Source organism: Narcine bancroftii, chromosome 1 (genome assembly GCF_036971445.1).
Source record: "Narcine bancroftii isolate sNarBan1 chromosome 1, sNarBan1.hap1, whole genome shotgun sequence".
NCBI classification, from domain to species: Eukaryota; Metazoa; Chordata; class Chondrichthyes; order Torpediniformes; family Narcinidae; genus Narcine; species Narcine bancroftii.
Genome location: NC_091469.1, coordinates 431325950 through 431340137, shown reverse-complemented (window position 1 = coordinate 431340137; position 14188 = coordinate 431325950). Strand labels below are relative to the sequence as shown.

Here is a 14188-nt window from a genome sequence, read left to right as displayed (position 1 = left end):
GCTCCTAGAACACTTCCACCAGCGTTGTCTCCGCTCCATCCTCAACATTCATTGGAGCGCTTTCATCCCTAACGTCGAAGTACTCGAGATGGCAGAGGTCGACAGCATCGAGTCCACGCTGCTGAAGATCCAGCTGCGCTGGGTGGGTCACGTCTCCAGAATGGAGCCTTCCCAAGATCGTGTTATATGGCGAGCTCTCCACTGGCCACCGTGACAGAGGTGCACCAAAGAAAAGGTACAAGGACTGCCTAAAGAAATCTCTTGGTGCCTGCCACATTGACCACCGCCAGTGGGCTGATATCACCTCAAACCGTGCATCTTGGCGCCTCACAGTTCGGCGGGCAGCAACCTCCTTTGAAGAAGACCGCAGAGCCCACCTCACTGACAAAAGGGAAAGGAGGAAAAACCCAACACCCAACCCCAACCAACCAATTTTCCCCTGCAACCGCTGCAACCGTGTCTGCCTGTCCCGCATCGGACTTGTCAGCCACAAACGAGCCTGCAGCTGACGTGGACATTTACCCCTTCCTTAAATCTTCGTCCGCGAAGCCAAGCCAAAGAAAAAGAAAGAAACATTTGTATAAACTGAACTGCTCTCGGTGTGTGTGTCTATTTCTTTCGGTAGCTCCTGTATATGTACTACGCATGTGTCGTTCTTTTGTATGTGTGTTATATTTGTTGCTTGTTTGGGTGGTTTGCACCAGAAAATACTGCCAACGCCCAGCATTGCAATAGAGAATGTTCCGCATATTACATGCACAAGAACAGATCAAAATTCAAAATTGGAAGTACGGATTCTACTAAATGCGTCTCACTTTCACAGCATTGTAAATTTGAAAAATCGTAAGTCAAAACCTATGCAGAGGAGCTCCTGTATATGTACTGCACATGTATCGTACTTTTGTATGTGTGTTATATTTGTTGCTTGTTCGGGTGGTTTGCACCAGAAAATACTGTTTAGTCAGGTGGTACTTGTAAAATAAGATAATAATAAATTTAACTTGAACTTCACTCTTGGACCAGGATGAGTAGAACAAGAAAGATGATAAAGGGAGAAAGGGAAAAGAGAAAGAGAGATATAAACATATATGCAGGTTGGGCAGCAAAAGAGATTAAAACTAGATAGAGCCAAAAAGGAGAGGTAAAACATGGAGATCAAGGGTGAGAAATTCCTTGTAATGTTGAAGCAGCATTTAATAATGGGATGACAGAATAGTATTAGTTTTCATATATAATACTGCATTGAAGCTAACATATTTGGTGGAGCATTTTTATTGAAGTTTTGGATGTTCTTAGAGATGTAGGCTTTTAGTACAGCATGAAGGCAACTCATAGAGAGACCTCACAATGCAAACAACTATTAATGGGAGGGTATTCCCTGTGGGTCAAAGGCACCTGGAGAGGTTGGTGGACTATTGTGTCTGTAGAAGGCACACTATTTTTCAAGGTACTGTTGATGTCTCTCCAGGCCTTTCAGCCAGGCATCCCTGGCAAAGAGTTGCTTTTGATGTCTTTGAGCTCAAACAATGAATTTGGAAAAGTAGCCAGCATGACTACTCCTGTGGGTCGAAAAGATTGGCTTTGATTATGGAGATCAGGGTCCCTCCCTATTGGAGCAAACTGAGCTGAGCAGTTTGGATTATGCTAGAAAGCTGTGAGTGATATTGACCTCCATGGTCAGAGCAATCCAGGCATGTAGGTGAGACTGATTTTGAAGTTGCAGTTGCTTTCTGATCTCAATGGAAAATGTTGGTGTTTTCAGCTGCCTTGTTTCTGGGGAAACTGGGTTAGTAAAACAGGTTTTTGTTTTTCAGTAAGAACTGTCAGGCTGGAAATTGGATCTATTGATGTCATTTATCATACACAAAGAATGCATGAAAGTAATTTAGCATGAGATACTTCATGCCCGTAATAATTTTCAGAGGAAATATTGCCCATTGCAGATTTTGACAAAACGTGCCTGTGTCCATTTCTCCTGCTTTATTTCCTCACTTGATGATTTCACAGGTCATGTGTTATACTCAGATCAGTTAATTTATCTCCAATCTTACACACATCTACAATTATACTTTCTAATGTCCAGTTCCTAAAAATATCAGCTGGTTCGCTTCTCTGATCAATGCATTTCCATATAAATCCTCAAGAATACATTCAGTGACCTCTGTCTTGATCACATTGCATTTTGTAGTGGTGTGATGCATGCGACTTAATCAGGGCATCAATTGTTTTGGGGTTGATCATTATGATTGCTTCCTCTTGGTTCTTGAACTGCCATTGCATCCTTTTCAACAGGACTATAGTTGGAATTATTTGTCCTATCCTGTGATTAGCATGGGAAGGATATGCTGATTGGAATTTATTTGTTCATACAGCTCAGGGCAGGAATCCCACCGTTCCCATTGTATCATTACTTTGGACATATGGCACTGAGCTTCAGATAGTTTTCTCAATTTCAGATTTTTTTTGTGATGCATTAACTTTGGGGTTGCTGCTTTAAACAGCATGTGTGTAACAGAACAAAAAAGGTGAAATTAACTTCTAGCCAGTCATGTCTCAGCGTGGTAAATTTGAAAATCTCACTGCAAATGAATTTTGCTTGTTACACTATGGTCTATCTAATTCAGGAACGTTTGATGCTAGAAAAATTATGTTAGGGCAAATGAAAATATCGGTTGAAAGCCAGGAGTTGTATTTCCCCACAGGTAGCAAGATGCTCAGAAATGTATGCAAAATTACCCATTGTAGTCTAAGCCAGTATTTAATTGGGCGGCACATTTACCAGAATTTAATCCCAACAACAGTGAGGTGACAGTAAGTGGTAGGGCATGAAGGAGCATTGATGAACAGAGATACCCAAGTGTCCAAGTGCATGTTAACCTGAAAGTGAGAACACAAGTCAATGTAGTGGTAAAGAAGGCATATAGTAGGCTTGTCTTCATAGTTCATGGTAAAGATTACAAAGTTGGGACATTCATTATATTGCAACTTAACAAAACTCTTCTCAGGCCACACTTGGAGTACAGGGTGCAGTTCTGGTTGCTACTCTCTGGAAATGATGTGATTGAGCTGAGAAAATTCACCAGAATGTTATCTGGTTAGGAGTTACATTTCAAGGAGAGATTGTTCTCTCTGGATCAAAGGAGGATGCAGGATCATCTGATATAAGTGTGTAAGACTATGAACAGCATAGATAATGGGAGATGGTCAAAATCTTTCTATCATGGAAGGAATGTCAAATATAAGATATAGGTTTAAACTGGATCTGAGGCATAAACATTTTTTTAACATCATGATTGGTCGATATCTGGAAATGCTGCCCGAAGATTGGGTAGAATCAGATGTAATGAATACATTATAAAGTAGTCAGAATGTCACTTAAATTAGCAAAGCAGAAAAGCATATGTTCAATGGAATAAGGGAAACTGCTTAAAATGTTGGCATGGACATGTTGAAACACAGCTCATTATGGTGCAATATGACTGCGACTATGAAATGACTCAGCTCGGATGCTCATTAAAAACCAAATTCTAACAACTGAATCCTGGTCATAGAACCATAGAATATTACATCACAGAAATAGGCCATTCGACCATTCTAGTCTGCGATAAATTATTCATCTGCTTAATCCCACTGACCTGAACCCAATCCAAAGCCCTCTATACCCCTCCTATCCATTCACCTGTCCAAATTCTTCTTAAAAGTTAAAACTGAGCACGCATTTACTACCTCAGCTGGCAGTTTGTTCCAATCTTCCATGACTCTGCGTGAAGAATTTCCACTAATATTTTTCCTAAACTTTTCTCCTTTCATCCTTAACCTATGTCCTCTGGTTTGTATCTCACCTACCCTCAGTCGTAAAAGCATCCCTACATGTACTCTGTCAATACTGCATAATTTTAAGTACCTCTATCAAACCTCCCCTGGTTACATACTCCAGGGAATAAAGTTCTAACTGGTTTAACCTTTCCCTGTAACTCAGTTCCTGAAGTGCAGACAAAATCCTAGTAAATCTTGTCTGCACTCTTTCAATATTTGATATCTTTCCTGTAGGTGGGTGATCAAAACTGAACATAACAGTCTAAATCAGGCCTCACAAATGTCTTATACAACTTTACCATAACATCACAAATCCTACACTAAATACTTTGATATATGAAGGCCAATATGCCAAAATCTCTCTTTACTATACTATCTGCCTGTCACCCCTCTTTCAGGGAATGATGTATCCCAGTTTGTTTAGTTCTACCACACTCTTCATTGCCCTATCATTTACCATGAGTCTTTTTATTGGTTTGTCCGTCCAAATGCAACATCTCACACTTGTCTGCATCAAATTCCATCTGTCATTTTTCAGTCCATTTTTCCACCTGGTCCAGTTTGCTCTGCAAGCTTTAAAAGCCTTCCTAACAGTCCACAACACCTCCAATCTTTGTGTTATCTTCAAACTTGCTAATCCAATTTACCTTTCTTTCTTTTCAATCTTTTTATTAAACATATTATTAGTAAACAATACATGAGGAGAATAGAATACAGAAATATTGAACAATATTATAACATATTGAACAATATTATCCCTTTCTCCTCAATTTGAAATATTTAAAAAAGTGAAAAAATTATTATTTAAACCCCATCTGTTACAAAAATAAATAAAAAAACAGCAAAAAAAAAAAGGCTGGAGAGTTCACTCCAACAGATCAATACAAACTATTTAACTGATCTTTGCTAATAATAAAAAAAACAACAGAAATCCAAAACAGTCTGGAAGGTAAAGTCAAAATACAAATTAATTCATATGAAAATAGTTGAAAAATGATACCAAGTCTCTTCAAGTTTAACAGAGGTACATGACATAACTTGAGAAAGCCATTGCATCAGATTAGATGAATTAGAATCTTTCCATTTAAATAGAATGGCTCTTCTGGCCAATAGTCTAGAAAAGGCTACAGCCTGAATTGCAGAAGTGGGAACTCGACCCACCTCTGGAACTATTATTCCAAAAATAGCAGTCAATGGATTAGGTTGCAATCTATACCCAGTATAATTGACAAAATCTTGAAAATATCTGTCCAATACTTCTCCAATATAGAGCAAGACCAAATCATATGTGTTAATGTGGCCACTTGTGATTTACGCACATAGGACTAAATTAGGAAGGGCAATTTATCTCTCAACATATGAACCCGATGTGCTACCTTAAACTGAATCAATGTGCATTGAGCACATAATAAAGTGGTATTGAAATGACTGAAGTTCCAATTTCCAAGCTCCTCTAAGTTTATCATTAGAAATCAATTGCAATTTTAGTAAATTATTGTAAATATTACATATTCAAATGAAAAAGAGTATCAACCAAATCAGGTTGATATGATATAGGAAAGGTAGTTAATATCTTATTTAAAAAACTTGGAAATATCTAAAAAGATATGACTTTAGGTATATTATATTTAATAGGTATTTATATCAAAAGACATTAAACATCCATCTATAAACAGATCTGAAAAATAGACAATTTCTTTGCTTTTCTAAAAGAAAAGGCTTGATCCATTATAGATGATGAGAAAAAATAATTGTGATAAATAGGATTTAATAAACTAAAATATTTTAAATCAAATATTTGTGAAATTCAAACCAAATCTATAATGTATGTTTAAGTAATAATCTTAGCAGCTCCCAATTAGGAAGCTAATGAATACCTCTACATATTTCAATTCCAAATCAGTCCAATGAGGGCATTCAGGTTTGTCAGAATAATATACCCAGAAAATAATACAATGAATATTAACTGCCCAATAATAAAATCTAAGATTAGGTAAAGACATGCCATCTTTCTTTAATTTCTGCACAAATTAAATTTACTCAACTTAGCATTCTTGTTATTCCATATAGAATAATAAAATTTAGAGTCAATATTGTCAAAAAATGATTTGGGAATAAAAACTGGAACTGCTTGAAATATATGCAAAAAATTGTGTAAAATTATCATCTTGATAGTATTTATATGGCCTATTAAAGTTATGGCCAAAGGAGACCATCTACAAAGTGTTTGTTTCACATAGTGTTTGTTTCACATAGTCAATCAAAGGAAGAACATTACATTTGTATATATCTTTAACTTTTTAAATGATCTTAACCACAAGATATGTAAAATGTTCTTTAACCACACTAAAAGGTATACGCATATTCATTGGAAATAGTTCACTCTTGTGGAGATTCAAATTATATCTGGAAAAATACTGAATTGGGAAAGCAATGAGAGCATTGAGAAAATAGATTTCTCAGGATATGAAATATATACTAAAAGATCATCTGCATATAAAGATACCTTATGAACTACATCTCCTCTGTTAATACCCGAATATCACTGGAGACATGAAGTGCTAAATGTTTGAAGACTATGTTAAATAATAAAGGACTGAATGGACAACCCTGTCTAGTTCCTTGAAACTGATTAAAAGAAAGAGGACTTTTGATCATTAGTAAGTACTGCAGCAACAGGAGCATGAGAAATCAAATTAATCCATGAAATAAAACCAGGGCCAAAATGAAATCTTTCCAGAATTTCAAACAGATAGTTCCCTTCCACTGCATCAAAAGTCTTTTCTGCATCTAATGATATTATACATTCTGGAATTGTATTTGATGGAGAGTAAATAATATTCATTAACCTTTGGATATTAAAATTTGAATAATGATTCAATATGCCAAAATCTCTCTTTACAATGCTATCTGCCAGTCACCCCTCTTTCAGGGAATTATGTATCCATATTCTCCAATTGTTTAATTCTATCACCCTCCTCAGTGTCCTCCCATTTGCCATCTATGTCCTAATTGGGTTGTTCTTCCAAATGCAACATGTCACACTTGCCTGCATCAAATTCCATCTGCCATTTTTTAGCCCATTTTTCTGTCTGGCCCAAATCCCTCTCAAGCTTTGAAAGCCTTCTTTGGTGTCCACAAAACCTCCAATCATTGTGTCTTCTGCATGCTTGTTGATCAAATTTACCACATTATCATCCAGATCATTGATACAAATGACAAACAACAATAGTCCCAGCACTGATCCCTGAGGCACACTGCGAGTCACAGTCCTGCAGTCTGAGAAGCGTTCAATTTCAAGTTCAAGTTCTTTATTTATGTAGCATATTTTTTCAACCTGCATTGACAAAGGTACCGTACAAACCAAGGCAATCAATTGAGGAAGGTACAACTATTTACAGACATAATAAATAAACCACAATTGCAGTGAATAGTGCAACACAGTCGGAGGTTTGGAATGTACAAAGGGTTTCAGAGATTAAGCGCTAATGACGGAAAGTACATTTTTAACCTGGATTCAAATCGGTTGAGGGAAAGGGCTAGTTTAATGGTCAGGGGAATGCTGTTCCACAGTTTGGGGAACACAGTCACAAAGGCCCGGTCTCCCTTTTGTGTGTGCTTAGTGCATGGAACAGCCAGGCATCCTGCAGTAGCTGGTCTGAGCCGCTTGGGAGTGGAGTGAGGTGGAAGCAGAATGGAGATATGGGGTGGGGGGGGGGGGAAACAAGGTTGTTGAGGGCCTTATATGTAAATAGCAGTAGATTTAAGTTGATTCTGAGCTGCATTGGGGATTTGGGGTGATATGGTCCCTCTTATTGGCACCTATCGGGACCCAAGCTATGGTATTCTGAACTGAAAGCAAGTGGGATAGGAAGGACTGGCTAATACCAGTGTATAGAGAGTGGACATTACCCCTCCATAAATCTTCATCCGTGAAGCCAAGCCAAAGAAGATAGAGAGTTAGTGTAGTCCAGATGTGAGAAGATAAGGAGATTCATCCACTACCACTCTCTGGCTTCAACTTTTGGGTCATAATGCCATTAGTTTCAAGTTAATTATAGAGAAGGTCTGGACTTTCAGTTGAGATTCTAAATTGGAGAAAGGCCAATTTGCAGGAAATGAGAAAAGATCTAGAAAGCATGGATTGGGATAAGGATGTATTCTGGCAAGGATGTGCAAAGTAAGTGGAAGACCTTCAAAGGTGAATTTTTGAGAATATAGAATTTATATGTTCTGTCAGGATTAAAGGCAAAGTTAACGGGTATAGGAAACCTTGGTTTTGAGGGATATTGGGGATCTGGTTTGGAAGAAGAGAGAGGTATAGAGCAGGTATAGGCTACACAGAGCAAATAGGGTACTTAAGGAGCATACAAATGCATGAAGAAACTCAAGAACAAAGTCAGGAAGGCTTTGTGAAGTCAAATCAGGAATTGTTTTATGCCTTTACTTGCTTGACTTGAGCTGATGTGCGAATGCAAAAGTATTGCTTTAGGATAAGATTGAGTCTCATCAGGATTTGTCAGATGCCTTCATTCATTACATCCCTTAAACAAGCTGAAAGCAAACAGGATCCAAGCATCAAGAACAAATTTGAAGCACTCAAAGGATTTTGCACTTTTTTGGTCTCACAGATTTGCACCAGCAGTGAAACTAACATACAAGTAACAGAATCATGGTGGCTTTAATTGTTAACACATAAATGAACACATTACACTAAAATAAACAGAAAAGACAATCAGATAAATATTGAAACAATCACTGAAAATCTTTATTATTTCCAAATGGTTTGCTTGATGCTAACATTATTAAGTTCAATATGAAAAGAATAGAGCATGTGGCACTTTATATATCAACAAATCATGGCTGGCATAGCAATTAGCACAATGCCTTTACAGTGCCAGAGATCAAAATTGGGGTCAAATCCTGTGTTGTCTGTAAGGAGTTTGTACATTCTCCTCGTGACAGCATGGGCTTTCAACCACAGTTCAAAAATGTACTGGGGTGTAGATTGGGTGGCATGGATTCGTGGGCCAAAATGGCCGGTTACAATGCTGTATGTCTAAATTTAAAAAAATAATAATTTAAAACATCCCGAGCATTCTAGAGCAAATAATCTTGAACACATAGAGATTTTTCAGGAAAGGAAATTAATATTATTGACAATGACATGTTAATTAAGGAAGTATTTGAGAGTTTTTAGTTACTAATTTTCATGTTTAGATAAAGATTAATTCTTTATCTTTTCTAATTGCACACATGTCCTCATAGGTGAAGATTAACTTCCTTCATGCAATAGGTTTACTGGGCACTTGTGGACATTTTAATTATGTAGAAGTTCTTGACCAAAATTAATATCTCTAAGTTGCATAATTTAACATATTTAAGAATAATTTTTTGTGAATAGAATACATTGTCTTTAATTTGAAATTGGAAGATTTAAAACCTTTTGATCTATTTATATTTATGACAACCAGCATCGTACTCTCTCGGATGAGGCACAGTGGGACTAGATTGATAATATGCTGCAATTTCAAACTCAGAACCTTGAATGTCCCTTTTTACACCAAATATTCTGTTGCTTTTTTCCCAATCAGGATGGTAATTTAATGCTAAAATTATAGCTGAGTCATGAATAGGTTTGTGACATTGAACTGGTCTCGCTGGTTACAGAGAAAGTAATGAATTGACAGTGGGAAGAGGTCAAAGGAGTTTTGGAGGAATTCAATGGGTCGAGAGGCATCTCTGAAAGGAAAAGAGTTGCTGACATTTTGGTTTGAGTTCCTTAGAGTGGAGAGGGAAGATAACCAGTACAATGAGGACAGGGGAATGGGTAAGACAAGGGTCAGCAGGTGATAGGTGAAAAAAGGAGGATAGAAGAATGATGAGTAGGTGGAAACAGACAAGGAAGAAAGCGAACTGAGCCATTATGGAGAAGGGTGAGTGAAGTTGGAGACAGCTATTGGGAGTAAAAAGCAGTGACTCAAAGACTAGAGGTGGTAAAGTTGGATGGAAAGAAGCTGGTTATGGGAACCATTAAGGAAGAGATGAATGCAACCAGATGGTGAACAGAATCCAGTGAATGAAATATATGGGCATGAGATGAATGGATCCTCATGCCTTAAATGAATCTGTGCTCATTTTAAACCTAAGCTCAGAAATTACACTGCACAGTATAATGTTGGATGATGTAGAATAATGTTTACACAAGGCCCAGTCACTAAATGCAATTGGGTACATATTGTACACAATGTCATACTCCTTGTGTGTGTTGGAATATTGTATGATGCAGGACAAACAAAACGTACTGCCTCCCTCCCATCCCCATCTCCAGTTTGTGCTTTTATAGAGACTTGTTCCTAAAGTACAACTTGTAGCGCTTCTCACTTTATGCACAACTTCATTCAATGGATCTGTTCAGTCACATTTATTAAAGGGATGAAGAGATTGGTAAGTGCAGCCTGGACAAGTTTACTTTCAAAAATATACATGACAAGAAATGTCTTCACATAGAGGAGAGTGAACTTTAGAATTCTCTATTAAAGAGGACTCAAAAGGTTTGGTTCATTATATTCAAGGCAGATGTGAATTTGTATTTCATAGAGATGGGGTTACTATAGAAAATGGTGCTGAGATCAAAGTTCTGCCTTGATCTCTTGCAATCGTGGAACAGGCACAAGGGCCTGAATGGCCTTCTGCTGATGTTAAATATTCAGCTGTATCTAATGCAAGATCACTGACAGAAATTATTGCTTCTCTCTCCACAGATGACCTGCATTTTCAAAATTCCTTCAATATTTTATTGAGAATGTTGTTCAAATATCCTTTATTTCAATTGAGGTAGTGTCTGAAACTAGATATTTGATGACCATACCTCCCAGGCATTACTCTGTCCTTGCTCTGCCATTTGGAAGAAGGTAGAGATATCATAGGACCCATGTCTCTAAGTGCAGGAATATTTCTTGTCCCTCAATTATAAGACTCCTGAACACACACTCATCTAAGGACTTGTGCTTTGCTCATTTTTTGTTGCTGTATATTTATACTTCTGTATTTGCACAGCCAGTTATTTACAGTTCTATCTTCCTTTGAGCACAGGTTACATTAATTAGAAATTCTGCCTGGCCTGCAGAAAAAGAATCTCAGAGTTGTATGTAAATGTCATGTATGTACACTGCCAATCAATTCCAACATTGATCTTTGATTGAAGTACGTCTGCATAAATCAGTCCAATTGGAAGTAGCATTGCTTTACATATTTTGCCACAAATTAGCATTTTGAGCACATCTTGTTTCTTCTAGACTCTGCAATGGATTCTCTAATTGCTGGAAATGACACATTTGCCAGTGCTCTATTTACAAAGCTAAATGAAGAAAATAAAACTGAGAACATGTTTATGTCTCCATTAAGTATCTCAGTTGCTCTGGGCATGCTGTACCTTGGTGCTAAAGGGAACACTGCAGTTGAGATGGCCAAGGTAAGTGAGGGTTAACAACATGGGCAAATCAGGACAAGGGAATGAAAGGGTCCATTTTGCATGGCTTTACTGTTGTGTGGGGTTTTGTTGGGTTAGAATATAGAAGACTTGTTAAATAACATCTTGTCATTCAACCCAATCCTGTTGGCTTTCCACTTCTCAGTCTGATCGAATTATGTCAAATTAATGCATGACTCCTGCAGATTCGAAAATGTTAATATGAAATCTCGCTCAAAGCTTGCCAATACAGATATAAATTGGAAAGACTAGTTATCTAAAATGGTTGAGTTCTGTGTTGCATTCAGAGGGTAAAATGGTGCCCCTTGAACTTTTGTGGACTTGATTGGAATGATGGAAGTCAAAGAGGACAGAGTAAGAGAGGGTTGAGAAAATTAAAGTAACAGATGAACTTTACTCATTGTATCACTTGCACCCTAAATGGATGTGTTCTCCAATGAAGAAACAACATCATTCACAGTGCCAAATGCAATTTAGGCAGTCCATGAATTTCATTTAAATTAACAATTTAAATATAGGAATATTCCCTTTCAAGGTTAATAAATCTTGAAGAAATAATGACAGTGCCCAAGATTAGATTCGATAGTTTATGAACAAAAATGGTAGATTGGAAATGGAATGTGCTACAACATTTTGCTTGTATGAGACATAAATACTGATCAGGATTATTTAAGGTAATTGGCATGCTCCTGTATTGTAACTTTGTATATGAAATAAATCCTTATTGTGTTGCATTTATGAATACAAAATAACACATATCCATTGGATATATCCTTCCACCTTCTCAACACACTTAAGAATGGAGAATTTCGATAGTTCAAGAAATTAACCAATCACCATGTCCTGAGGGCAATTGAAGAAGGGCCTTACCAGCATCTTGAGAAATAGTAATTTATGAATAAGTTATGTGAACTGGTGTGTATGTCCTTTTCTCCATTTATAAATTTATATTTTTTGTACTATTTCTGCTCATGAATCAATAAATTACAAGAAAATTTTTGCATGAGTGACATGAAGATGGGATGCGGGCTTTTCGAAAGCTGGGAATTCTATCTGATAACTAATTCTGACTTAAGCCTCGACTCTCATCCTCAACATTATTTTCATCTTAGGTTCTGCATTTTCACACAGAAACAGATGTCCATGCAAGTTTCAGGGAATTAATGTCTCATATCAACAAACATGATGCTCCTTATCTTCTTCGACTGGCCAACCGTTTATATGGAGAAGAAACCTACAACTTTCTCAAAGTAAGATCAAACGGAGGACAAATGATCACAACTGTTCATAAAGTCTTGATAAAACATAGCTAACATAAATTCACAAATTAATTCAAGTATAGTACTGAACACTGTGTATTTTCTTATTCTATTTCTCTGCTCCTCTGTAGTTACTGAGCTGGTTGCTCTGACTCCTGGGGGCAGACGGTGGAAGTTTAGAAAACTTAATAGTTCAGACCTATCAAATTAATGATCAGTTAACTGATACATATTGATGTCTGGTGGGCATGGTGCAGGGATCAGGTGGAGACCAATGGTCAACTAAATAAAATTGAATGAGATTATGGATGTGTTCACACACATTTCCCCCCTACAAGGAGATAACACATACAATGGTCCTCCAAAAGCTCCTTAAATGCATCAGAAACAGTAGAAAGATTCACAAATGTATGTCTGTTCTGATTTCACCTTTGGCTGGAAATAAACTTTATGTTGTTCTGTGTAAAATGCTGAAACATTTCTATTTCTTTTCTGCAGGAATTTCAACAACTCAGCTGGAAATACTATGAGGCAAAATTGATTCCTGTCAGTTTTCTAAAACAACCAGAAGCTGCCAGGAATGACATCAATACTTTTGTCGAAAAAAAGACTGAGGGTAAGATGTATTCTCTTTTTAAAGACAATTGCACTTCATGCTGATAAAGTAATGATTCATCCACCTCACCAAATAACATCCCATTGCACCAGTCAGTACCGTGACACCTCTGAAGTAAATGATCACAATTGTTTTGACTTTGCAATCCCCTGACATGCCTACCTCGCAGATCAGAAAGATTCATAATTTTTGAATTTGTATCTTGGATCTCTGTCATGTTTTAGAAAAGGAAATGAGAGGCACTGTTCATCTCTCTGGAGCCACCTCTCAGCAAATATAGCATCGGTGATGAAATTCTCTTGTGTAGTCAGTACAACATGTGTCCTACTCAGGAAAGAGGTGTTCAAGGATCAAGGCTTTAATCCCAGCTCAAAGCGCAAGGTCTGCATTGTAGCACTGATTTTCATTTCAGAGTTTTGTATACTTCAAATATACAAACAAGTTAGAGACATCATGCACTTCAAAGCATCAGAGAAATGCCACTGACGCTGTTCCACTGAATCCCTCAAATCTCCAAACCATTTTAAATGCCCTCTATGAGGCCAATTATCCCTCCATTAAGGATCTATTGCATTGGGCATCTAATTATATTGACCTGTCACTATTTGGAGTGCATTTATCTCTTCTGGTTCATGCGAGCATCAAATGGGCTATAAATCAGACAGGGAACATATTGAAGTAGTAACTGGTTCAACTGATGGCCTTTGAGCATATTGCAGAGGGCACATAAAGTCAGGCACAGTGAGATGGATGTGAAATCCCACATAGTAGGCAAAGACAAAAATATTCCTTCCTGAAAGAATATTCACAAACTAGCCAAGTTTTTCTGCCAACTTTTTACTCTAATGGTTGCTATACTTTATAATTCCATTTTATTTCACTATTTTTAAAGTTTCTCACTGCCATTGTGAGATCTGAACTCATTTGTCCAGGATTTTAGTTTGGCACCTGGATGACTGGTGTGAATAAAGAGCAGCTGGAGGGATTCAGCAGGTCGGGCAGCAT

The 14188-nt window shown here is 37.3% G+C and overlaps 1 protein-coding gene across 2 annotated transcripts in view; it reads left to right on the top strand.

Annotated features, from left to right (window-relative positions):
- Positions 1–736: 736 nt before the first annotated feature.
- Positions 737–14188, top strand: part of LOC138751653 (leukocyte elastase inhibitor-like) — a 28108-nt gene continuing 14656 nt past the window's right edge. The window contains exons 1-4 of one of the 2 annotated variants that reach the window (XM_069914210.1): positions 737–843; positions 11115–11290; positions 12421–12558; positions 13066–13183. In XM_069914210.1, coding sequence (XP_069770311.1) covers positions 11123–11290; positions 12421–12558; positions 13066–13183 — 424 coding nt within the window. In that variant the 5' untranslated portion in view covers positions 737–843; positions 11115–11122. Of the gene's footprint in view, positions 844–10579; positions 10654–11114; positions 11291–12420; positions 12559–13065; positions 13184–14188 lie in introns of those variants that run through there. The other variant, XM_069914211.1, reaches the window with a different exon arrangement.